The 25788-nt window shown below is 42.4% G+C and overlaps 1 protein-coding gene across 2 annotated transcripts in view; it reads right to left on the minus strand.

The window, feature by feature from the left end:
• Nucleotides 1–25788, minus strand: part of LOC140458793 (uncharacterized) — a 39836-nt gene that overhangs the window by 6226 nt on the left and 7822 nt on the right. The window contains exon 3 of one of the 2 annotated variants that reach the window (XM_072553431.1): nucleotides 17017–17249. The exons of the other annotated variant lie outside the window; for it this stretch is intronic. Within the exon in view, the coding sequence (XP_072409532.1) occupies nucleotides 17017–17220 (204 nt within the window). The 5' untranslated portion in view covers nucleotides 17221–17249. The remainder of the gene's footprint in view (nucleotides 1–17016; nucleotides 17250–25788) is intronic. 2 annotated transcript variants of the gene reach the window in all.

The raw sequence follows: 25788 nt of genomic DNA on the forward strand, positions 1-25788 counted from the left end.
GTAACCCACCCATACCCCTACATCTACATTTACCCCTTACCTAACACTATGGGCAATTTAGCATGGCCAATTCACCTGGCCTGCACATCTTTGGACTGTGGGAGGAAACCCACGCAGACACGGGGAGAACGTGCAAACTCCACACAGTCAGTCGCCTGAGGCGACTGTTAGCATTTACCAAAAAGGGGTAGAAGTTGGGTAGGTTGTAGCCATAACTGACAAAAAATACACAAAGCCATCACACACAGAGGCCAGGAAATTATTGGAGTGTGAAGGAAGTTGGGAATTTGGAAAGTGTGAGCATTTGGTGCAGTGAGGCCATCCGCCTTGAATATTTAGCAAGTGGTTCATGCCAATAAGACAAATTACCTTCAATATCTGTCCCCTGTTTAATGTTTGTAGCAGGAAGGATGAAGGAGAAACAAAACAAAAGAAGAATTTAAAAGAAATATGGTTTCAGCATAGACTGAGTTAAGGGAGACCAATGTCTGTTTGAACTAAAATATGTGGGAGTTTGTGATTGTAAGATTAGCCTCCTTGAATACCTCTGATGCAGTTACCTTGAATCTGAGGGCAAGTCCTCTTTTTTCAAAAAAATTATCCCAACATGTTGGCAATGCTGATTGTGCCAGCATTTATTGACCATCCCCCTAACTGCCCAAGGGAAGGTGCTAATGAGACACTCAAATACTGCAGTCCATGTAGGGCAAGGTATGCTGTGAGATGTGGTGGTTTAGGTTATCTTTAACCCTCTCACCAGCTCGCTATATTCATGAATGAATGGAAACCCAGTATTAATATCTCCTTCACTAACCCACTCACAAGTGAATACTGTGTTCATGTTTCATTCATGCATAACTCCCTACTCGAACACTGTTTCATTCATTCATTAATAAAACTCCAGTTCTGTAGTATATTTTACTATCACGACACAGAAAGGTTTTTTTTTTAATTTTGTCTAATCAAAACAGCCTTTTCAAGCCCATTCACACCTTATCAGCCCTTGCTACCTCTGACGAAGTGTAGCGTACAGACCAATATCATGACTGCCATCAAGTCTCCATGAAAGATTATAACATTAATTAGCCCTTATCAACCGTCTCTCAGACCGGAATAGATTACAGGACAAACAGTTTCCCGAATTAGTATGTACTTGTTAAAATATCTTTTAAACTGGGCCATTAGCCCTTTAAGAAACTGTCAAAGCAGCGCTTCCATGAAATCACATGAATGAATGAAACTCACACTGGCAAATAGTAGACAAACCTCACAATCCAACTACGATAATCAATTTAATAATCTTTATTTTTTTATTAGATATAGGTACAATTTCTAACTTAGAGCACTTGTTCATTAACTTAAAAGGCAGAAGGACTAACACTTCTTAATTATGCAAGCAGACTGGACAGACACTCAATCCTATCAGAAGTAGCAGCCAGCATTTGACACGCTTTAACCTATCTCCTGCCTCCCAGGACAGAAGCCCCTCAAACCTTTGTGTACCATAGATAAAACAATGTAACATATATTAAAATTCCATTACTATGGTAAGAACAGTGCATAAAAAGGCTCATGTGACAACTGTATTTCAGGATTCTATTGGTACCTCGAACTTGTGCTACTTGCGGTTTCTGAATAAAGAAGCTATTTTTGCCACTCACTGATTTTGATCATTATTTGAACATGATGCCGTAATGCCCAGAGTTTTTAGTGTAGGGAATTTCAGGATGTTGACTCCCAACAGTCAAGAAAAACTGATTTAATCCCATCGTATTATCCCTACTTGGAACATCAGTATCACTTCATTTCACTAGGTTAATACCCTAGAACACTCTTCCTAGCTAGTGTGGGTGTTACAACAGCTGAAAGTATGTTGCTGGAAAAGCACAGCAGGTCAGGCAGCATCCAAGGAGCAGGAGAATCAACGTTTCGGGCATGAGCCCTTCTTCAGGATTCCTGCTCCTTGGATACTGCTTGACCTGCTGTGCCTTTCCAGCAACACATTTTCAGCTCTGATCTCCAGCATCTGCAGTCCTCACTTTCTCCAGGGTGTTACAACAGCACAGTAACTGCAGAGCTTTAAGAAAGACTTCCCATCACTTTCTCAAGGGCAATTCAGAATGGGTCACAAATACTGGCCTTGCCAATGATATTAACGTCCCAGGAAGTGATGTTAAAACAATACAGAAGGGTCATATAATGAGAGAGCTACAGCTCAGAAAAAGGCTATTTGGCCCATCACATCTGTACCAGTCAAAACAACGACCTAACAAGTAGATAGGACGGTGTTTGATGGTGGTGTTTGTTTTGCCTTTATTCATCAGTGCGTTACGTACAGGAGTTGGGAGGTCATGTTGCAACTACACAGGACATTGGTTAAGCCAGTTTTAGAATACTGTGTGCAATTCTGGTCTCCCTGCTACAGGAAGAATGTGGTGAAACGTAACGGTTTAGAAAAGATTTACAAGGATGTTGACAGGGCTGGAGGGAGAGGCTGAATAGGCTGGGGCTATTTTCCCTTAACATCGGAGGCAGAGGCGTGACCTTATAGAGGTTTATAGAATCATGAGGGGCATGGATAGGGTGAATAGACAAGGTCATTTCCCCAAGGTGCAAGGGTGGAGAAGTCCAAAACTAGAGGACATAGGTTTAAGGTGAGAGAGGGGAAAGATTTAAAAAGGATCGAAGAGGCACCTTTTTCCATGCATAATGTCGTGTGTGTGTGTATGGAATGAGTTGCCAGTTACAACATTTAAAAAAGGCATCTGGATGGGTATAGAGTACAAATATGAAGGGCTTAGAGGGATGTGGGCCAGGTGCTGGCAAACAGAACAAGATTTATTTAGAATACCTAGTTGGCATGGAAAAGTTGAACTGAAGCATCTGTCTCCATACTGTGGATCTCTGATGACAACAATGCAAATTCCATTTTGTAGCGCTTGGCCCACAGCCTTGTCAAGTTTTTTTTATTTACTCATGGAATGTGGGCGTCACTAGCTGGCCAGCATTTATTGCCTATCCTTAATTGCCTTTGAACTGCGTGGCTTGCTTGCTCAGCTATTTCAGAGGGCACATGAGACTTAACCACATTGTTGCACACCTGAAGTCACATGAAGGCCAGACCAGGTGAGGATGGCAGATTCCTTCCCTGAAGGACATTAGTGAACCAGATGAGTTGTTGTTGTCGTCAATCGACAGTTTTCATGGTCTTGAGCAGAATCACAGAGACATACAACATGGAAACAAACCCTTTGATCCAACTTGTGCATTCCGACCAGAAATCCTAACTTAATCTGGTCCCATTTGCCATCACTTAGCCCATATTCCTCCAAATCCTTCCTATTCATATACCTATCCAGATGCCTATTAAATGCTGTAATTGTACCAGTCTCTACCACTTCCTCTGGCAGCTCATTCCACACACAAAACCACTGTGTAAAAGAGTTGCCCCTTACGTCCCTTTTAAATTTCTCCCCTTTCACCCTAAACTTATGCCCTCTAGTTCTGGACTTCCACACCCCACAGAAAACACCTGGTCTATTTACCCTATCCATACCTCTCATGATTTTATAAACCTCTAAGGTCACCCCTCAGCTTCTGATGCTCCAGGGAAAAACAGCCCAGCCTATTCAGCCTGTCCTTGTAGCTCAAAACCCTGGCAATATCCTTACAAATCTTTTCTGAACCCTTTCACATTTTACAACATCCTTCCGATAGGAGGGAGACTAGATTGGCACGCAATATTCTAAAACTGACCGAACCAATGTCCGAACCATGGCCACAACATGACCTCCCAACTCCTAAAGTCAATACACTGACCAATAAAGGAAAGCATACCAAATGCCTTCCTCACTGTCCTATCTACCTGCAACTCTACTTTCAAGTATCTATGAACTTGCGCTCAGAGGTCTTTGTTCAGCAACACACCCCGAGACCTCACCATTAAGTGCACAAGCCCTGTTGCGATTTGCCTTTCCAAAATATACCACCTCACATTTATCTAAATTAACCTCCATCTGCCACTCCTGAGCACATTGGCCCATCTGATCAAGATCCCGTCGTACTGAGGTAACTTTCTTCACTGTCCACTACACCTCCAATTTTGGTGTCATCTGCAAATTTACTAACTGTACCTCCTATGTTCACATCCAAATCATTTATATAAAATGACAAAAAGCAGCAGACCCAGCACTGATCCTTGTGGCACACTACTGGTCACAGGCCTCCAGTCTGAAAAGCAAACCTTCATCAGCACCCTGTCTTCTACCTTCAAACCAGTTCTGTATTCAAATGGCTAGTTCTTCCTGTATTCTATGAGATTTAACTTTGCTCACCAGTATACCATGAGGAACCTTTTCAAGTGTCTTACAAAAGTCTATATCTCACATCCACCATACATCTTTGTGACTTCTTCAAAAATTTCAATCAAGCTCGTGAGACATCATTTCCCAAGCACAAAGCCATGTTGACTATCACTATTGAATTCTTGCCTTTCCAAATGTGTAAATCCTGTCCCTAGGATTCCCTCCAACAACTTGCCCACCACTGATGTCAGGCTCATTGGCAGTTATCTGGCTTTTCCTTACCACCTTTCTTAAATAGTGGCACCACATTAGCCAACCTCCAGTCTTCCACTGCCTCACCTGTGACTATCAATGGTACAAATATATCTCAGCAGGGGACCCAACAATCACTTCCATAGCTTCCCATAAAGTTGTAGGGTACACTTGATCAGGTCCTGGGGATTTATCCACATGTGTTTGAAGACATCCAGCACTTCCCCCTTTGCAATATCGACATTTGTCAAGACATCACCATCTATTTCCCCACATTCTATAACAAAGTCCTTCTCCACAGTAAACACTGATGCAAAATACTCAATTCTGCCCCATCTCCTGCGGTTCCACACATAGGCTGCCTTGCTGATTTTTGAGGGGCCCTATTCTGTCGCTAGTTACCCTTTTGCTCTTATTGCATTTATAAAATCCCTTTGGATTTTCCTTAACCCCATTTGCCAAAGCTATCTCATGTCCCCTTTTTGCCCTCCAGATTTCCCCCTTAAATATACTTCGACTGCCTGTATATGCTAACGATTCCCTCGATCTCTGCCTTCTATACCGGACATGCTTCCTTATTTTTCTTAACCAAAACGTCAATTTGTCTAGTCATCCAGCATTCCCTACACCTACCAGTCTTGCCTTTCACCCAAACAGGAACATACTGTCTCTAGGCTCTTGTTATCTCATTTTTGAAGGCTTCCCATTTTCCAGCCATTGCTTTACCTGCTAACATCTACTCCCAGTCAACCTTTGAAAGTTCTTGCCTAATACCATCAAAATTGGCCTTCCTCAAAAGTTCCATTTGTAGGTCTGGTCTATCATCTTCTATCACTACTTCAAAACTAATAAAATTATGGACGCTGGCCCCAAAGTGCACCTCCACTGACATCTCGGTCACCTACCTGGCCTTATTTCCCAAGGATAGGTCAAGTTTTGCAGCTTCTCTCATAGTACATCCACATACTGAATGAGAACGTTTTCTTGTACACACAAATTCCTCTCCACCTAAACCCTTAACACTATGGCAATAACTTCTTAATTCCATAAATTCTGGTTTCAAATTCAACAACCTGTAATGGCAGGATTCAAACTCAGGTCTCCAGAACACTAGTGGAGTTTCTGGATTAATAGTCTAGTGATAATATTATGAGGCCTTCAACTCTGCAGTAACATAATATCATTCATTTGAAGAATAAGATTGAGGCTTTCAACATCTACCATTACAGGTAGTCAGTTCCAGATGCCCATCACACTCTGGGTGAAAATGTTTCTCTCACATCTGCTCCAAACCTTCTGTCCCCTCCCTTAAATGTACGGCCCTGGTCAATAATCCAGAGACCAAAGGGGAAATGTTCCTTCCTGTCTACCTATCACAGAATCATAGACTCCCTTCATTGTGGAAACAGACCTTTTGACCCAACACGTCCTCACCGACCCTCTGAACAGTAGCCCAACCAGACCCATTCCCCTGACTAATGCACCTAACCTACACATCACTAAATATTATGGGCATTTAGCATAGCCAATTCACCTAACTGGAACATCTTTGAATTATGGGAGGAAACCGGAGCATGTGGAGAAACCCATAAAGACAGTTGCCCGGGGCTGCAATTGAACACAGGTGCCTGGCACTGTGAGGCAGCAGTGCTAACCACTGGGCAACTGTGCCACCAAATCTATGCCCACACCCATCTTTGCTTCTCGTAAATGTACACATTTCAATCACATCCCCTTTTCAATCGGCTTGAAAGAAAATTAACCCCAGTCTGACTAATCTCTGTTCAAAACACTAAGTGGAAATTTTGCTCCATGCCTCAGGTGGCATTAATGTATCTAATAATACACATGTTAACCAAGATTTGGAGATGCCGGTGTTGGACTGGGGTGTACAAAGTTCAAAATCACACAACACCAGGTTATAGTCCAACAGGTTTAATTGGAAGCACACTAGCTTTCGGAGCGATGCTCCTTCATCAGGTGATAGTGGAGGGCTCAATCATAACACAGAATTTAGAGCAAAAATTTACAGTGTGATGTAACTGAAGTTATACATTAAAAAACTGATGGTCTGTTAAGCCTTTCATCTGTTAGAATACAGTGATAGTTTCACTTCTTTCATGTGTAAATCACAAAACATTTTTTTAGTGTGCTTCCAAATCAACCTGTTGGACTATAACCTGGTGTTGTGTGATTTTTAAACCAAGGATTGGAAGTGTGTGTGTTGGAGAGGTGGGGGTAAATCCACAATAATCTACATCAACTGATCATATTCAAGAGGTACGACATACTTGCTGTCAGTCAAGACTTGGGAAAAAGACTGGTATGTGGACAGCTGAATTGGACACAAAAACAAAAGTTGCTGGAAAAGCTCAGCAGGTCTGGCAGTATCTCTGTGAAGAGAAATCAAAGTTAATGTTCTGGGTCCAATGACCTTCCCTCAGAACCGAATTCTGAGGAAGGGCCACCGGACCTGAAACGTTAACTTTGATTTCTCTGCACAGAAACCGCCAGACCTGCTGAGCCTTTCCAGCAACTTCTGTTTTTGTTTTGAGTGACAGCATGTGCAGTTCTTTCAAGTTTTATTTAGCTGGATTGGATAGCCTGGCACCTTGGCATGCGAGGATATCCAAAAGGAAATGATGGAGAAGTTTAATGTATTTACAGTGGTTAAAAAAGTAAAGGTCTGCGTTCATTGGAGAAGACATCGGATACAAGGATGGGAAAGTTATACTGCAGTTTTGCAGAATTTTGTTTAGGCCATACTTGGAAAATTGCGTACAATTCTGGTAACCACACTTCCAGGAGGATGTGAATGCTTTGGAGATGGTACAGAAAGATTTACCAGATTGTTGCCTGGTATGGGGTGATCTTAGCTATGAAGGAAGTTTGGGTTCATTTTCACTGGATTGCAGGAGGTGGAGGGGTTACCTGATAAAAGCTTTAAAGACTGTGAATGGCAAGGATAGAGTGGAAAATATGAGGCTTCTTCCCAAGGTGGAGGGGTAAATTACTAGGGGACACAGGTTCAAGGTGTGGGGTGGGATTTTTAAAAAAAAAAAGAGGTATGTGAGGGCAAGTTTTCCCATAGGACGGTGGCGAGTGCCTGGAACATGCTGTCAGAGGTGGCAGTGGGACCAGACACCATAGCAGCATTCAAGTAGCACATAGATGAATACATGAATAGGAAAGGAAGAGGGATCCTGTAAGTGAAGACATTTTTCGAATGGAAGAGCAAAAATGTATGGGCATAGGCTTGGAGGGCCCAAGGGCCTGTTTCTATGCTGTATTATTCTTTGTTTGAATTCGCCATGACTAGCAAAAAAAGGGGGAGTCAAACCTACATGAATAAAATGGCTTGAAATCTCCTTGATAATTGGCCTATGTCACAAGGACATAGGACTGCCCTGCAGAAAAATTTAAGGAGTTATCTGCGAGAAAGCTACATCTTCAAAACTGACAGTTAAAGGCTAAATGTGACAAGGAGCAAGTCTGATCGGGCAGCAAGCTGCAAACTTGCAATATTTTGGACGAAAGAATCGAAACGAAAAGAATCATCGATAATATCACATCGTATACCTGAAGCACAAAAGTCTGTAAAAATCCAAACACTAGAACCCTTAATTAACAGAACTTGGAAAGCACTGCACGTGGCTCAAACCTTGGACGCTTCCAGAGAAAGACATTGTTAGTTGAAATTGTAGCTAAATTCCACTATTGATTAGATAATAGCCAAGTTAAGTTGAGAGGCTGAACTTGCTTACTTGAGGGGTCTTAGTTCGGTTGCTACATGCAATAAAGTTTAAATCATTGTTTCAATATTTGATTAACTGAGATTTCTTAATAAGTAACCAAATTAAAAAAAAGGTAACTAATGTAATTTATCCACAGGAGAACATATTCAATAACTGAGCTTCCACATCCCTCTAGAGTAGGGAATTTCAAAGATTCACCACCCTCTAAACAAAGAAATAGTCCTAGCCCAAAGTGGACTACCTCTTATTCTGAGGCTGTGCTCCCGGTTCCAGACTTGCTCAGAGTCAAGAGAGAGTGTTGCGAGGAAAGCACAGCAGGTCAGGCATCACCCGATGAGCAGGAGAATCGCCGTTTCAGGCCTAAGCCCTTCATCAGAAATGGTGAAGGGCTGATGAGGAGTTCATGCCCGAAATGTCCATTCTCCTGCTCCTCGGATGCTGCCTGGCCTGCTGTGCTTTCCCAACAACACACTCTCGACTCTAATCTCCAGCATCTGCAGTCCTCACTTTCTCCTCCAGACTTGCTCAGCCTGAAGAAACATCCATCCATTGAGAGTTTACAAAATTCAGCTCACCTCTCATTCTTGTAAACTGTGGAACATAAAGCCTCCATTTCTTTGAGCGCTCCTAAAAGTACTGTCCCAGTTTCCACTACACTCCTTGTGTGCGAACTTTGTCTTTCCTCAGGCAAGGGGAATAGAAACTGCAGACAATACTCCAGCAGTAGTCTTAGTGTCCCTTACAACTGAAGCAAGGCTTCTTTGCTCTGGTACTCAAATGCTCTTGTCACAAAATGCAAAGTATTAGGTAAGTGGACCAAATAAATGCATAAAATAGGAGGGAGGAACTGAATGACCAACAAGTGCAAACTCTCATTTAAAACATGATAGCTAATGTAGAAACAAAGCCGCTCATAGTCAGAACATGCAAAACAACAAGCACTCAGTTACAAGTTTTCCAAGGAAGCTGTGTGAATTTGGTTGACAAGGACAAGAGGCTTAAAACAATAAAAGATGAAAATTAAACTTGGAGAATGAAAAAGCAGTAAGCAGAGAGTGGGGACTTTTGGGGGTAAAATTAAGGAATAATCATGGAGTAGAGTTTAAAATAGGAGACTGGACAAGCATGCTGCAAAAGCATAATAGTATTATTGGTTGGGTTTCCCTTTCAGATAGGTAGAGACTAGCAGGCCAGCAGAAGTCAGAAAGGTCACGAATTTTGAGTTTGCCTGGAACTTTTGTTGGCAATATGTCTTGCAGTCAAAGATAGGACTCGCTCAATTTAATAACAAGGAAGAAAACGGTTGCACAATTGATTGATCGATGGCCACAGCTTTAAAGGAAGTCAGTAACGACATTACAGACATCCTTTCTATGATGTTAGAAATTTCACTGTGTTTGGGAACCCTTCAATTAGATTGGAACATGATGCATATTTTGAAGCAAAATGAGAAAGAGCAACCAGGGAATTCAGGGCCAGTTGCCTAACATTCATTGTTGGGGAATTACTGGAGCCTGTAATTAATGGTAGTGTTACAAAATCGAAAACATGTATGGTCACGACGATACATGTTTCTGAATTTAAAATACAGTCAGTTCCGAGCTAAAGATCAGGCTGTTCCAGATGTAACAATTGGCTGTTGAATGGATCCCTGAGATTTGGTTGTTTTGACAACAATTTGAATTTAACCAGTTAGTTTAAATTATACCCAGGATACCAAAAGCCATTGTAATTTAAATTTTATTGTTCTGACACCTGGAAACCAATCAAATTATAAGAACCTAATGTGTCATGGGGGTATAGAAACACAGTATTTTGAAAATTAAGGGACAGCAACTACCACTGAGAAGTGAGCAACTGCTGTAGAGCTGGACAGCTAACTGCCCATCTAACATCTTGTCCTCAAAGAAATTAGAGGACAATCTATCAAAAAGGTACCTTTTCACGTGAAACATTCTCACAGTAAAAAAGAAGACGATGACCCAGGGAGATTAGCAGCTGGAAGAGTCAAAACACCAAAGACACCAGGCACTGCCATCTTGAGATTAAGTCAATGTAATGTTTACTAAGTGTGTTATTGGAACAGCATATTATTTGTATAGAGTTGGGGTCAGATAGCAAGTAGTAAGAAAAAGAGGGGTCTTGGATTTGCAAATATTTATTGTTTAATGTTCACTATTAGAGTTAGAAAAACTAAATTGTTATTTTTTTTAAATTATGGAATTTAGGAGCTCTCTGTCACTCACATTTTAAACCAATTATGAGGCAAGGCGAGCTTTGCTGGGTGTTTGGTTTTAAATAACAGAGGAGTTCAACCTCTGCATTGTAATAGAAGGTGTCATGAATCTTTCTGCTGATCTGAGAGCTGGCGTGGATTTGTAAAGGGTCTGATGCCTGACAAAACGTTTTTGTTGAAGGGGTGGCTAAAATGGTGGACGGCAAAATATCTGTGGAAGTTTTCAATATGGATTTTGAAAAGGCACTTGATGAGTCTGTTAACAAATGTGGTACCCACCAGACTGAGGGAAAATCATTGACCTGCTCAGGGAACTGGTTTGACTAGCAGGAGACAGTTGGTATGAAAAATGGACAGGGACTCAAATTGGCAGAAAAGACAGACACCACAAACATCACTGTTGGACCTCAAATATTCACTCTATTTCCTAACAACCAAGTTGATAGGCTAGGAGTCCACATAGATAAGCTTGCCTATACCTCAAGATAGGAGGCTTTGTAAGTACTATCAATGGAAACAGAACATTATAAGATGTTGGCACATCAGGTAAGTTGGCAAAGTTCTGGAGCAAAGTGATTTCTGTGTAGGCAAATCACTTTGACCATAAAAAGAACAGAAGAGGACTGTTCCTTCGCCTGACAGGGACTGAGTCAATCACGAAGGTGGCACGAGGAGGACCCGAGTTGTTGGAGGGACACTAACAGTCAAGAACCAAATTCCTGTAGCATCTTAATTAGATGCTCCCCTTACACCTACCCCTAGTGCTGAAGAATGTTTACACCCAAAACGTTGGCTTGCTGTGTTCTTCCAGCCCCCTGCTTGTTAACCAAGTGAATCCAGTTTCAGATGACTTTGAACTAGGCGGCCATAAGGTGAGGTCTCAATCAATGCTGTCTTGCCTGCAATGGAGCGTTACTTTGTTGCAGTAGACTGTAAATAGATTTTGGTGAAACAGGGAGTCTTTCAATAAATATGTATCATAAAATATGTAAGACATTGCACAGGCCACGCTGGTTGCCACATCACAGGAAAGATGTGGAGAGGGTGCAGAACTGGTTTACCAGGATGCTGCCCTGATTAGAGGGTATGAGCTATTAGATTCATAGTAATAGAAGCAGGAGTAGGCCATTTGGCCCGCCGAGCCTACTCTGCCACTTGTTAAGACCACGGCTGATCTATCCATCTTGTATGTTTTTTCCGCAGCCACCACGTCGTCTGGAAGTTCATTCCACATACAAACCACTCTAGTGTCCCTCGTGTCTTTTAAATCTCTCTCCTCTCACTTTGAAAACATGCCCACTATTCTTGAAATCCTCAACCTGAAGGAAAAGCACCTGTCACTCACCTCATCTATGCCCCTTTATGATTTTATAAACCTCTATAAAGGTCACCCCTCAATGTCCGACACTCCAATTAAAGAAATCCCAGCTTCTCCTGTTAACTCGAACCCTCCATTCCCAGCAAAATCCTGATTTTTTTTTCTGAACCCTCTCCAGCTCAATAATAACCCTCCAATAACTGGGCAACTAGAACCAGACACTGTACTCCAGACAAAGCTTCTCCAACCTCCTGTACTATCTTAACATGATGTCCCAAATCTCACTCAAAAAGGTTAGAACAATGAAGTCAAGTGCACTAAACACCTTCTAAACCATCCTGTCTAAATCTGATACAAAATTCAAAGAATTATGTACTTGAACCCTTAGGTAACTCTGTTCTACCACACTACCCAAGGTCCTACTTTTAACTAAATAAGTCCTGCCCTTGTTGGTTTTACCAAAATGTAATACTTCACATTCATCCAAATTAAACTCCATCTGCCGTTCTTCAGCCCATTGACCCAACTGATCAAGAGCTCTTTGCACATTTGGAGTTGTGTGCAGTTTTGCTTCCCATATCTCATGAAGGATGTACTGGCCCTGGAGCGTGTTCAGAAGACATTCAGAAGAATGGTCCTGGAGGTATCCAATTGAAACATACAGAATACTGAATGGCCTGGTCAGAGGAGATGTTGGAAAGATGTTTCCATTGGTAGGAGAAACTAGAATCCGAGGGCATAGCCTTAGAGGAAAGGGAAGACCTTTTAGAATGAAAATAAGGAGAAACTTCAGCCAGAGAGTGGTAAATCTGTGGAATTCATTGCCACAGAAGGCTGTAGACGCCAGATCATTGAGTATATTTGAGACAGAGAGATAGGTTTTTGAATATCAAGGATAATGGGGAGAAAGCAGGAGAATGGAGGTGACAAACTGATCAGCCATGGTTGAATGGCAGAGCAGACTCAATATCTTAATGGTCTAATTTCTGCTCCTATGTCTTATGGTCTTAGATATCCTTCTTCACTGTCGACTTGGCCTGCATCGTGATCCAGGAACTCTGGGAAATTATCTTTCAATTCATTTAATTGGGGTCTTCAACACGTCCAACAATCCTAACCTAAACTGATGTATTCTGGAGAACTTAGATACATTTTGGCTAACTGTTTCACATCCTCAACACCAGCATCATTCTTACAAGTCTATTCTTCACCTTTTCATGCAACTAATATAATCTTTGAATGAGGTGCGCTGGTTACAATCAGAGATCTACAGCACAGAAAAAGGCTTTTCAGCCCAACATGCCTGTTCCATTTACTGATCCCTCCACCATGGGAAAGGGTTCTTCCCATCTACTACTCCATCTATGCCTTTCATAATTTTACACATCTCAGTCATATCCACCTCTGTCTCCTCTGCTCCAATTAAAACAATCTCTCTTCATAAATGAAACCCTCCAGCTCAGGTAGCATCCTAGTAAATCTCATCATTATCTTCTCCAGTGCAACCACATTCCTCCTATAATATGGATTCCAGAATTACATGTAATACTCTAGCTGTGGCCTATCCAACCTTTTGTGCAGTTTCAGAATTGACTCCCTGCTCTTAAACTCCAAGCCTCAGCTAATAAAAGGCAAGTACCAAATGTCTTCATAACCACTTGAAGTAAATGATGCACTAACTTAAGGTTTGTTTAGAGGTAATGAGTTTGGACAGTATTCATGGAATTCTTGGTGTGGAAACAAGCCATTTGGCCCAACAAGTGCACCCTGACCCTCTGATAACAACCCATCCATCCCATTCCCTTACCCTATTACTCTCCATTTATCCCTGACTAAACCCAGACATCCCTGAACACAATGGTCAATTTAGCATGGCCAATTCACCTAACCTGCACATCACTGGATTGAGAGGGGAAACAGGAGCACTTAGAGACATGGGGACAATGTGAAAACACTACACAGACAGTTGCCAGAGGCTGGAATTGAATCCGGGTCCCCGACACTGAGACAGTAGTTTGCGGCCCACTGTCAAGACTTTGTGCAACAAAACGTTGCACTACTACATACACTTTTAACAGATCATTCATTTTATTATTGCTTGCAGGAACTGGCTCTGCACAGGTTTACTGTTATCTTTTGCCTCCAGGTTAAGTGAAAAATAATTCACAAGCTGAAAGGCACTTTGGAAATGCTATGTCATGAATGAGGAATGCAAGCTATTCACTTCATTCCAAAATTGAAGTTAAAGATTGACAACTGTGCAGAAATGGAATGTAAACTATAAAGTGGTTATAACACAGAAGGTGACCACTCAGCTCCTCTGGTCAGTGCTGGTTCTCTGCAAAAGCTACTCAACCTGTCTCATTCCCCTCCATCTTCAAATAGTTATTCAGTTTACTTTGACAAAGAAATAAATGCAAAGTACTGCAGATGCTGGAAATCAGAATTAAAAACTAAACATGCTGGAAAGACTCAGCAGGACTGGCTGAGGGCAAGAGAAACAGAGTTAACTGAGGGCCGTACAACTCAGGATTGTGGTGATGGGTCAGGTGTTGGATTTAAACATGCAAATGGTAAGTTGGCCATTTTTTGCAAGTGGGCTTGACTGAAGGAGTACCATAGTCTTGCTGCAATTATATAGAGCTTTAGTGAGACTGCAGCTCGAGGATAGTTTATGATTTTTGTCTCCTTGTCAAGATATCCTGGACAATCCAAAGATATGCAGGTTAGGTGAATTGGCCTTGATAAATTGCCTATAGTGTTCAGGGATGTGCACGTTAGGTGCATTAATCAGGGGTAAATATAAAGTAATAGGGTCTGGGTGGGTTGGTGTGCACTTGCTGGCAATGAAGGGCCTGTTTCCACACTGTAGGGATTGTATGATCTGCAGAGAATGAAGAAATCCTCAAAAGACTGATCTGTGTTGGAAGGATTGCCTACTGAGGACAGATTGAGATGGCTGGCCCTGTATTCTCTGGAGTTCCAAAAATTGAGAGATGGTCTTGTTGAGGCATTCAAATTTCTTACAGACCTGATTAGTGCAGATTCAGCAAAGTTGTTGCCCTGGCTATAGCTCAGGTGAGGGGTGGGAGAGAATCTCAAAAAAGAGTCACAGTCCCAGAAATAAGAAGCAGACCATTTAGGAAGAGGGAAGATGGACTTGATTTACTCAAGACACTTGCCGCCCAAGGCGAGAAAACAAGAAACCTAACTATTATCCAAAAAAAAAGTTGCTCTTCTAACTGGGTGCAGTTAAATTTCAGCTTTAAGACAGGAATTTACAGATAATCAGCCAAAGCTGGTTAATTTATCAACCAGTTTAATACAGTTATAGAGTCATGCAGATGGAACCAGACCTCTCGCTCCAACCAGTCTCTGCCAACCAGAATCTCTAAACTGGTTCCACCTTCCTGCGTTTGACCCATATCGCTCCAAACATTTCATATCCTTGTACTTATCGAACTGCTTTTTAACTTTGTAACTGTAGCCGTTTCTACCACTTTCTCTGGAAGTTCATTCCTCATATGAACCACTGTAAAATAAGTGGTCTCTGAACGTCTTTTTAAAATATTTCTCCTCGCACCTTAAATCTATGCTCCCTTGTCTTGAAATAACCTAATCCTAGGGAAAAGACAACTGCCATTCACCTCATTCATACCTCTCCTGACTTTATAAGCCTGTAATAAAGTCACCCCTCAACATCCTCCAGGGAAAACTAGGGAAAAAGTCCCTAGTTTCAGAAACCTTTGAATTCGGGACCATAAAGAGAAGCCTTCTGTAGTACTGCCTTGTGGCAGTAGAATGTAAGTGCAGATAGGTGAGACAGGAAATGATCAGTCTCTCCTTTTTCCTCAGTGGTGAGTACTTCTACACTCTGATGTAAAAAAAGGTCTTGGAGAATTTGAGGCATGAAGGGGAATATGATACTACGTCTTGAAAGAGATGCGTTCTGTACTGCTTCTCTTGTAGAGGGGTGTTATCACAGTAATACGCAAACATCTCCTTCAAACAAGCAGTTGGAAAACAGCTTTGAGTTCTCCCTGGTTGTGTTCTTTCTAAAGTAAGACAAAAAAAGAGAGTCATGAGCAGGTGGGATCAGTCTCATATAGACCCAAAAGAACTTTGATTTTGCTTTCAGTAAGTTGGAAGCTTTTGCTGGCTGCTGAAGAAAGGTTTTCAATTCTCTGCTACTTCCTCTTGGGGAAAAAAAAACAAAAAAAGGGCATATTATTTTTGAGTTTTTTTTTCTCCTGGATGGGAGAGAGATCATATGTAAGACTAATAACAGTGTTGCTGAATTGCCTTTGCCAAGAGAGTGTGTAAATGGGATGCTGCCAATGTTGATGATTAGTGGTTTAATAATACATTATCTTGTTAAATTATGCCAGTTCTGTTTGTTTTAACTATTATACAACATAGAACATTACAGCACAGTACAGGCCCTTCGGCCCTCAATGTTGCGCCGACCTATGGTGAGAATGTATATAGGGTATAAGCGGGCACAGCAAGAGTTAAGTTTTGAATTTTGTGAAACCAGAGGTTCAGCTGAGCATGACTCAGATCAGGTAAGAACTCAGTTAACAATGGGGTGCTGGAGGCAAGGGTAATGGGTTAACAAGGTGGAAAAGCAGTCATTATGTAGAGCCATTTAACAAGATGAGGTAGCATTCAGTATGCGAGATCAGTTTAACAAGGTAAAAAGTATTCATTGTATGAAGCCAGTTATTCATTGTGTAATAGCAGATGGCTTCATCTTTACTATTGCCAGTCGCTGATTGTAATGGTCACCCAACCAATATGTATGTTGGCTTATCTGGCTACTCCTCCCTGTAAAAATAACTATATTTCATTGGGAAACTTCTGTTCCAGAGAAGGCAGTGAACCCATGTCTCTGTGCACGTGGATGATTGTTCTCTCTCCCTCCGGGGCCCAGAATAAAGATGAAGGAGGTAAAACTATACTGTGTCTCTAAGTGTTTAGCTTCGACTGGGCGAGGTAAGGGGGCAGGAAATGGGATGACGATGCAACAAATCTGTAGTCCATCTATCCTGCACTATTTCTACCACATGAAAATCAAATAAAGTCTGTTTTGATTAAAGCTTAATGGTGGACCAATCAAATCACATTTGGAATACAGCGCCTTACGCTTACCTTTCTAAAAATGTTCGAGTCCAGGCTATCTCCATAACACACTTTGGCAGGGTTGGGGGTCTGGTCTTGTCCAGAACAGAAATTAGTGACTTTAAGGATCTCGGATAGTACAGAGAATTGGAGGTCAGAGACAGCGGGAACTTGGCAAGGAGCAGCTGAACAGAGCAGAGCAGCAGGAAGACATTCAGAGGAGCAGCCCAGCATTACAGTGACTCAATCCAGAACCTGAACACCTGCAGGGATGTCAGGATATAAAAAGGTGATACAGCATAAGTGGAAGCTGCTGATTGAGCAAGAACAGAAGCAAGTGATTAACACTTGTAATTCATAAAGTCTGTATTTTGTGGTTGATAGTTTGTACAGGTTTATTCTGTTTTAACAAGGTCAACAGAAGGAAAGCCCTAAAGCAACTGATGTTATTTGATTTTAAGAGGGCTTTTAATAGTTTAACTCAAAGAAGGGGTTACCCCACATCAGATCAACTCAGAGCTGTGGTTTGCTCTTTCTGTTCTAGGCAGAAAGCTGGGCATATTTCCCAGAGAATGTCTCCAGTTGCTGCTCCTGGAAGCCCAGAGCTGGAGCAGCCCTGTGGAGTGTGTGGAGCATCTGCAAAGCTGAGAGTATTGTTGACAGTACGGCTAAAGGTGGTCACACTACAGGATAAGACTCTACTAACTGAAAGGGAATGGCTGCCCACCAGAAGGAGCAAGAGGACTGAGCAGACATTGCAGGAACGAGGGAGTGCAGTGCTGCAAAAACACAGGTCAGGCAGCATCTAAGGAGCAGGAGAATTGACGTTTCAGGCAAGAGCCCTTCAAAAGGAATGAGGCTTGTGAGCTGAGGGGGTGGAGAGATAAATGGGAAGCAGGGTGGGGAAGGTAGCTGAGAGTACAATGGGTAGATGGAAGTGAGCTTAAAGGTGATAGGTCAGAGAGGAGGGTGGAGTGGATAGGTAGGACAGGTTGCTGGGTTGGAAGAGGAAAAATGAAGAAACTGGTGAAGTCACATTGATGCTGTGTGATTGGAGAGTCCCGAGGCGGAAGATGAGGCATTCTTCCTCCAGGCGTCAGGTGGTTAGGGTGTAGCGATTGAGGAGGCCCAGGACCTGCATGTTTTTGGCGGAGTGGGAGGGGGAATTGAAGTGTTTGGCCACGGGTCAGTGGGGTTGGTGGGTGCAGGTATCCCCGAGATGTTTCCTGAAGCGCTCTGCAAGTAGGTGTCCTGTCTCCAAAGTAGAGACAATCGCATTGGGAGTTGCGGTTGCAGTAAATGATAGTGTGGAAGTGCAGGTTCAACTCGGATGTGGAAGGCTCCATTGGGGCCTTGGACGGAGGTGAGATGTGGGTGCAGGTTTTGCAATTCCTGTGGTGGCAGAGGAAGGTGCCAGGAGGGGTGGGTGGGTTGGTGAGGGGGCATGGACTTGACAAGAATGTCATGGAGGAGTCCACCCATCTCTCCGACAATCACCATTATCCCCACCTCCACGTAATTATCGCACTCTCAGCTACCATACCCCTACCCCCTCAGCTCACAAGCCTCATTCCTGATGAAGGGCTCTTTCTCGAAACATCGATTCTCCTGCTCCTTGAATGTTGCCTGAACTGCTGTGCTTTTCCAGCATTACACTCTCAACTCTGATATTCCAGCATCTTCAGTCCTCACTTTCTCCCAGGCACTGCAGGAACCCCTGGTGATATTTATTCTGCAAAACTACTGTCTCCTTTGAATGCTTTTGGGGGAAATGCCTCAGGAGAAACCAGTAACAGCTAAATTTGTTTGATCTGCTACACGGGAGAAAGTGTGGGAAGGCAATCGTCATAGGAGATTCAATAGTAAGGGGAATAAATATCTGTGGCAGCAAATAGAATGCCAAGGCAATACATTTTCTATTTGGTGCTAGAGTCAAGGATTTTAGAGACCAGGTACAGGACATCCTGGAGGTGGAAGGATGAACCGCCTGTGGTCTTGGTACACATCGGTATCAATGGAACACGTTAATAAGAAGTGATGAAGTCCTAAAAGTAGAATATAGCGAGTTACTGAGATGTTAAGGGGTTAATTTGCTCTGCTGACTTTTAGGAAATTGGATTTCCTGGGGATAGGATGGTATGTTTCTCTGTCTTTGCAGGTACAATGTAAAAATAAAATTGCACAGCCATCTAATTACACATTCAGAGTAAACTTACATCGTCTCCTATTCAGAATCAATAAGAACATTGCAATTGGAATTTGGACTACACTCTGCAGTTTACAAAAAAAACAATTTACACCAGATCTTGCCATTCAGGGATGATTTACCTCATTGTTTCTGGAAAAGGTCTAGTCACTGCATTGTGTCCTGAGTGGCATGTGACTGTGGGGGAGGGGGAGGGGGTGTCTTGTGGGCATTATTGACTGCGATGTGAGATTTTGTATCAAGGCAGAACTGGTTCCTTTGTACAGGGAACTTTGCTTGCGAAGCATGTCAAGAGTTGTGAAGAGTGTTAATTGACCTTCCAAAGCTTGTATTTGCTGAATAAATTTTGGCTGTTCACAAAGTTGGTGTATTGCAGTTGCATCAACTGTGTAAGAAACTCAAGAAAAAGAACCTAACATTACAAAGTAAGTTGAAAAAAATAGGATCAAAAGGTGGTGATCTCAGGATTACTATCAGAACCACGTTCTTGGCAGAGTAGAAATTACAGGATATATTAGACAAACAGGTGTATGGAAGACTGGTGCAAGGGAGACGGTTTCTCTGGGACGAATTCTGTGGGAGGTGGGACCAGTACAAATTGGACGGATTGCAAGAGGCAGGACCAGGGTTGATGTCCTAGGACAAGTATCTGCTATGGACGAACCTATTGAGAAGGAGCAAAACTTGAACTTCTCTTGGGAAATAAGGCAGACAAGTTAATGAGGTTTTAACAACTTAAACTGGCCCCAAGTCAATGCGGCCAGTTAGTTTAATTTTATTAGTTGTAAAACAGTGATGGAAAAGGATGGAGAAAGTGAGGACTGCAGATGCTGTAGATCAGAGTCAAGACTGTGGTGCTGGAAAAGCAGAGTAGGTTAGGCAGTATCCGAGAAACAGGAGAGTCGATGTTTCGGGCACAAGCCCTTCATCAGGAGTGAAGGGCTTATTCCGAAATGTTGATTCTCCTACACCTGATCTGCTGTGCTTTTCCAGCACCACACCTGTTGACATGGAAAAGGATGGACCTGATCTAAAAGTTCAAATTCTAAACTGGAGTAAGGCCAACTTTGATTGTATTAGGTAAAAAGCTAATTGGGAGAACCGAAGTTGATAGGGCTGTTAAGGAGGCGTATGGTGTGTTGGCTTTCACTAACAGGAGGATTGAGTTTAAGAGCCCGGAGGTTATGCTGAAGCTCTATACAGCCCTGGTTAGCCTACACTTGGAATATTGTGTTCAGTTCTGGTCATGTCATTATAGGAAGGATGTGGAAGCTTTAGAGAGAGTGCCAAGGAGATTTACCAGGATGTTTCCTGGACTGGAAGGCATGTCTTATGACAAAAGGTTGAGGGAGCTAAGGCTTTTCTTATGCAGCGAAGGAGGTGAGAAGCAGATTGATAGAGGTGCACAAGATGATGAGAGGCATAGAAAGAGTGAAGTCAGAATTTTTTTCCTGGGGCAGAAATGGCTATCACAAAGGGGCATAATTTTAAGGTGACTGGAAGAAAGTTTACGGGAGATATCAGAGGTCAGTTCTTTACACAGAGTATTGGATGTGTGGAATGCACTGCCAGCAGTGGTAGTAGAGTCTGATACATTAGGGACACTTAAGCGACTCTTGGATAGGCACATGCATGATAGTAAAATGAAGGGTACGTAGGTTAGTTTGATCTTTGAGTAGAATAAAAGGTCAACACAACAGACGGCCGAAGGGCCTGTACTGTGCTCTACTGTTCTATGTTTTAAGTACTTTTTTGGTAAAGGGATGGGGGAAAAGTGGGAGGCCTTCAAAAATGAGATGCTGAGAGTCCAGAGGTAGTATACTCCTATCAGTATGAAAGACAAAGCTGGTAGCTGTCAGGAATACTGGATAACTGGAGAAATTGAGGCTCTGGTAAAGAAAAAAGGAGGCATACATCAGGTGTAGACTGCTGGGATCAAACATTTCCTGCCAGTATTTACTGTGGAGAAGGATGTGAAAGCTTGCAAACGTGGGGAAATAAGTAGCGACATCTTGAACAAGTGTCCATAAGACACAAGAAGTGGTGCTGGAGGGCTTAAGATACATAAAGGTGAATACACCTTCAGGACCTGATCAGGTGTATCCCAGGCCTTTATGGGAAGCTAGCGAACTGATTGCTGGGCCCCTTGCTGAGATATTTGTATCATCAATGGCCACGGGTGAGATACCGGAAGATGGAAGGTGGCTAATATGATGCCACAATTTAAGAAGTGTGGTAAGGAAGTGCCAGGTGGCAGTAGACTGGTGAGCCTGATGTCAGTGGTGGGTATGTTGTTGGAGGGGATTGTGGAGAACAAGATTTACATGTATTTGGAAAGGCAAGGACTGATTAGAGACAGTCAACTTGGCTTTGTGTGTGGGAAATCATATCTTCCTAATGGCTGACTTTTTTGAAGTAGTGACAAAAAAAAAATTGATGAGGGCAGAGCAATGGATCTTGTATTTATGGAACTCAGCAAGACATTTGACAAGATTTCTCATGGTAAACTGGTTGGCAAGGTTAGTTCACATGGAATCCAGAATGCAAGATTGAAGGTAGAAGACAGAGGGTGGCTGTTTTTCAGACTGGAGGCTTGTGACTAGCATATAAATGCTTTTTGTTATTTATATAAATGACTTGGATCGGAATATAGGAAGAGTAGTTAGAAAGCTTGCAGATGAAACCAAAATTGATGGTGCAGTGGACAGTGAAGGTGGTTACCTCAGGGTACAACGGGATCTTGATCAGATGGGCTGAGGAGTGGCAGAAGGAGTTTAATTTAGATAAATGTGAGGTGTCGCATTTTCGAAAGGCAAATCAGGGCATGGCTTATATACTTAATGGTGGGGTCCTGGGGAGTGCTGCCAAATAAACAGACTTTGGGCTGTAGAGTTCATAGTTCTTTGAAAGTGGAGTCAGAGTAATGAGGGAGGCTTTTTGGTACATTTGGTAACATTTATTGATCAGTGCATTGAGTTTAGGACTCACGATTTCATGTTGTACCTGTATAGGACATTGGTTTGGCCTCTTGACCACTGCACTCAATTCTGGTCACCCTGTTATAGGGAAGATGTTGATAAAGTTGAAAGGGTGCAGAAAAGTTCTACAAAGATGTTGCCGAGGTTGGAAGGTTTGAGCTATAGGAAGAGGCTGAATATGCTGGGGTTATTGCCCTGGAGTTTGAGGCTGAGGGGGACCTGATAGAGGTTTATAAAAATCATGAGATATGGACAGGGCGAATAGTCACAGTCTTTTTCAGAGGGCAGGGGAGTCGAAAACTATAGGGCATCGGTTTAAGGTGAGAGGGAAAATATAATGACAGATGATTGAGGACAGTTGGCAGAGAGGATCTAGATTCAGATGACGTTCAGTCCATTTCAGTGGAGGTAAATAACAGCAAAGGAAGGAAGATACAGTAAGTATAACGTCCAAACCACCAAACAGTCGTGACACACTTGAATAAAGGTAATAAAACAAGGGAGAGGAGCATGTAACTGAATACAGCAATATTATGGGTGGCTCTAATCTTCATGTTCATTAGGTCAATCAAGTTGGAAAGAAGAGCTGTAATGAGAAATCCATAGAACCATAGAATCACTACAGTGTGGAACCAGGCTATTTGGCCCAACAAGTCCACACTGACCCTCCGGACAGTATCCCACCCAGACCCATTCCCCTACCATTATTACTTTACATTTCCGCTGACTAATGCACCTAACCTACACATCCCTGATCATTATGGACAATTTAGCATGGCCAACTCACCTAACCTACACATCTTTGGACTGTGTATAAGAAAGTGCATTTAGGATAGTTTCCCACAGCAATCGTCCTTGGAGTCAACTGAGACACAGGCTAATTGTAACCAGTAATGAGACAAGTTTAATAAGTGACCTCAGAGTAAAAGATCCCAAGTAGTGATCATAACAGGTCAGAACTTATTCAGTTGTGTCAGAAACAACTGTTTAACCAGAATAAAGGAAATTACATTTAAATGAGGATAGAGTTAGCTAAAGTGGACTGGCCAGAGAGATTGGCAGCAGCAAAGACATGCATTTAAAAAGGAAGCAAATCATGAATCTGTATCCGCAATAAGGAGGAAAGATTCTGAGAGGGCTAAACCAACCATGGCCAACCAAGGAAGTTAAGGAGAGTATAAAATTGGAAGACAAAGCACATAGGGAGGCAAAAGTCAGTGATAGCCCTGAGGGCTAAATTCAGAATCCAGCAAAGAAGGAATAAAAAGACAATAATGAGAGAAAATACTGACAAAGGCAAACTAGCAAGGAATATAAAAACTGACAATAATAGCTTTATTGAAGATATAAAAAAGGAAGGAAGGGAGAGATCATAGTGTCAGAGATATACAGCAAGGAAATAGACATTTCAGTCCAACCCGTCCATGCCGACCAGATATCCCAACCCAATCTAGTCCCACCTGCCAGCACCCAGCCCATATCCCTCCAAACACTTAGATCAAAACAAACAAAAGGCCATAAGAAAATGAATCTGCACAGATTCATAGGGAATAAGGAAATTACAGAGAAGTTAAACAGATATTTTGCATCAGTCTTTACGGTGGAAGGTACTTCAATCATCCAATTAATAACAGAGTGTAAAGGGGAGGAATTACAAATCATCATCACTAAAATAGTAACACTAGGCAAACTATTGGGTTAAAGGAAGAAAGGTCCTTTGGCCCTGATGGCTTACATCGAGGATATTAAAAGTAGCGACAGAGACAGTGCATGCATTGGTTGTAATTTTCCAAACATCAGCTGGAGAAGTACTCATGAATTGGAAAACTGCTAATGTGACACCCCCATTAAAAGAAAAGAGAGAGGGGCAAAAATTCATTCGCGTAGTATTTATCATTGGAAAAAATGTTGGAGTAAAGTAGTAAGTCATAGCAGCAAAATTTTGGAAATTAGAATCTAATCAAGGTAATCAGGATGACTTCATGAAAGGGAAGTCCCATTTGACTAACTTATTCCCTTTCAAGTTTTTCAGGGAAGTATCAAACAGAGTGGATAGAGGGGAACCAGTAGATCTATTGTACTTGGACTTCCACAAGGTGATCAACAAAGTAACTCACTAAAGGTGAAGTCAAAAGATAAGAGCCCCCATGGTGTTGGAGACCATATATTTGCTGGATAGAGAAATGGCTAATGGACAGAAAAGAGCAAGTCAAGATAAGCAGTTCTTTTTCAAATTGGCTATCAAGGATTAAATGCCAGGACCGCAACTGTATATACTATGTTAATAACTCAAGAAAGAAGCAAATCTACTGTAGCTAAATTTGCAGGTGATACATAAAAATAGATGGAAAGGCAATTTGCAGAGAGAATACAAACAGTTTACAGCTATATCAATAGGCTAAGTAAGTGGTAAAAATATTAGCAAATGACGTACAATATGGGCAAATGTGAAGTTCATTTTGGAAGGGAGGATGAAAGAACAAAATGTTATTTAAACAGAGAGAAGCTGCAGCACAAAGGGACCTGGGGGGACTTGTGCATGAAACAAAGCTAGCGCACAGGTGCACAACATAACCAGGAAGAATCATATAAGATTGACCCTTATCTCAAGGGGGTTGGAGTTTTTTCTTAAGATTCCCTAATGTGTGGAAACAGGCCCTTCAGCCCAACCAGTCCACACCGACCCTCCTAAGAGTAACCCACCCAGTTCCATTTCCCTCTCACTCATGCACCTAACAATATGGGCAATTTAGCATGGCCAATTTACCTGACCTGCATATCTTTGGACTGAGGGATGAAACCGGAGTTCCTGGAAGAAACCCACGCAGACACGGGGAGAATGTGCAAACTCCACACCGACAGTCACCCAAGGCTGGAATCGAACCTGGGACCCTGGTGCGGTGAGGCAGCAGTGCTAACCACTGAGCCACCGTGCCACCCGAGTAGGGAAGTTCCAGAGTCGGGAAGTCTTACTGCAACTGCACAAGGTGCTGGGGAAACCACATCTGAAATACTGTGAGCAGTCTTGTCCATTATTAAAAATATATATATATGAGGCAGTTCAGAGAGGGTTCACCAGGATGATCCGTAGCCTGAGGGGCTTCCTTATGAGCAAAGCCTATACAGTTAGGAAATCTACTCACTGTAGCTCAAAAGAATGAGGTAGTCTCATGACAACATACAGGATTCTTTAGGGCTTGTCAAGATAAATACTGAGAGGACATTTCCCCCCTCATGGAAGAGTCTAGGCCAGAGGGAACAGACAGCACTAGTTTAGGACAGAGATAAGGAGGAATTTCAGCTCTCAATGAAGGGTGTTTTTGGAACTCCTTGCCACAGAGAGCTGTGGAGGCAGATCCTGGTGTATATTTATGGCTGAGATAGGAAGACTCTTCAATTTTGGAATAAAGAGCGACAGGGAAAAGGCAGGAAAGTGGACGTTAGATCAACCGTGATCCTATTGGATAGAGGAGCAAGCTCAAGAGGCTGAGTGATCTACTCCTGTTCCTCTTCCTTTTGGTCTAATGGCAAGGCAAAGATTGCTCTGACTACTGCTGTTTCTTGGGAGGGATCCTGCCCATACCATTGATCACCTCAAACTCTCTCTGATGGTTGAGG

The sequence above is a fragment of the Chiloscyllium punctatum genome, chromosome 34 (assembly GCF_047496795.1).
Source record: "Chiloscyllium punctatum isolate Juve2018m chromosome 34, sChiPun1.3, whole genome shotgun sequence".
Taxonomy (NCBI): domain Eukaryota; kingdom Metazoa; phylum Chordata; class Chondrichthyes; order Orectolobiformes; family Hemiscylliidae; genus Chiloscyllium; species Chiloscyllium punctatum.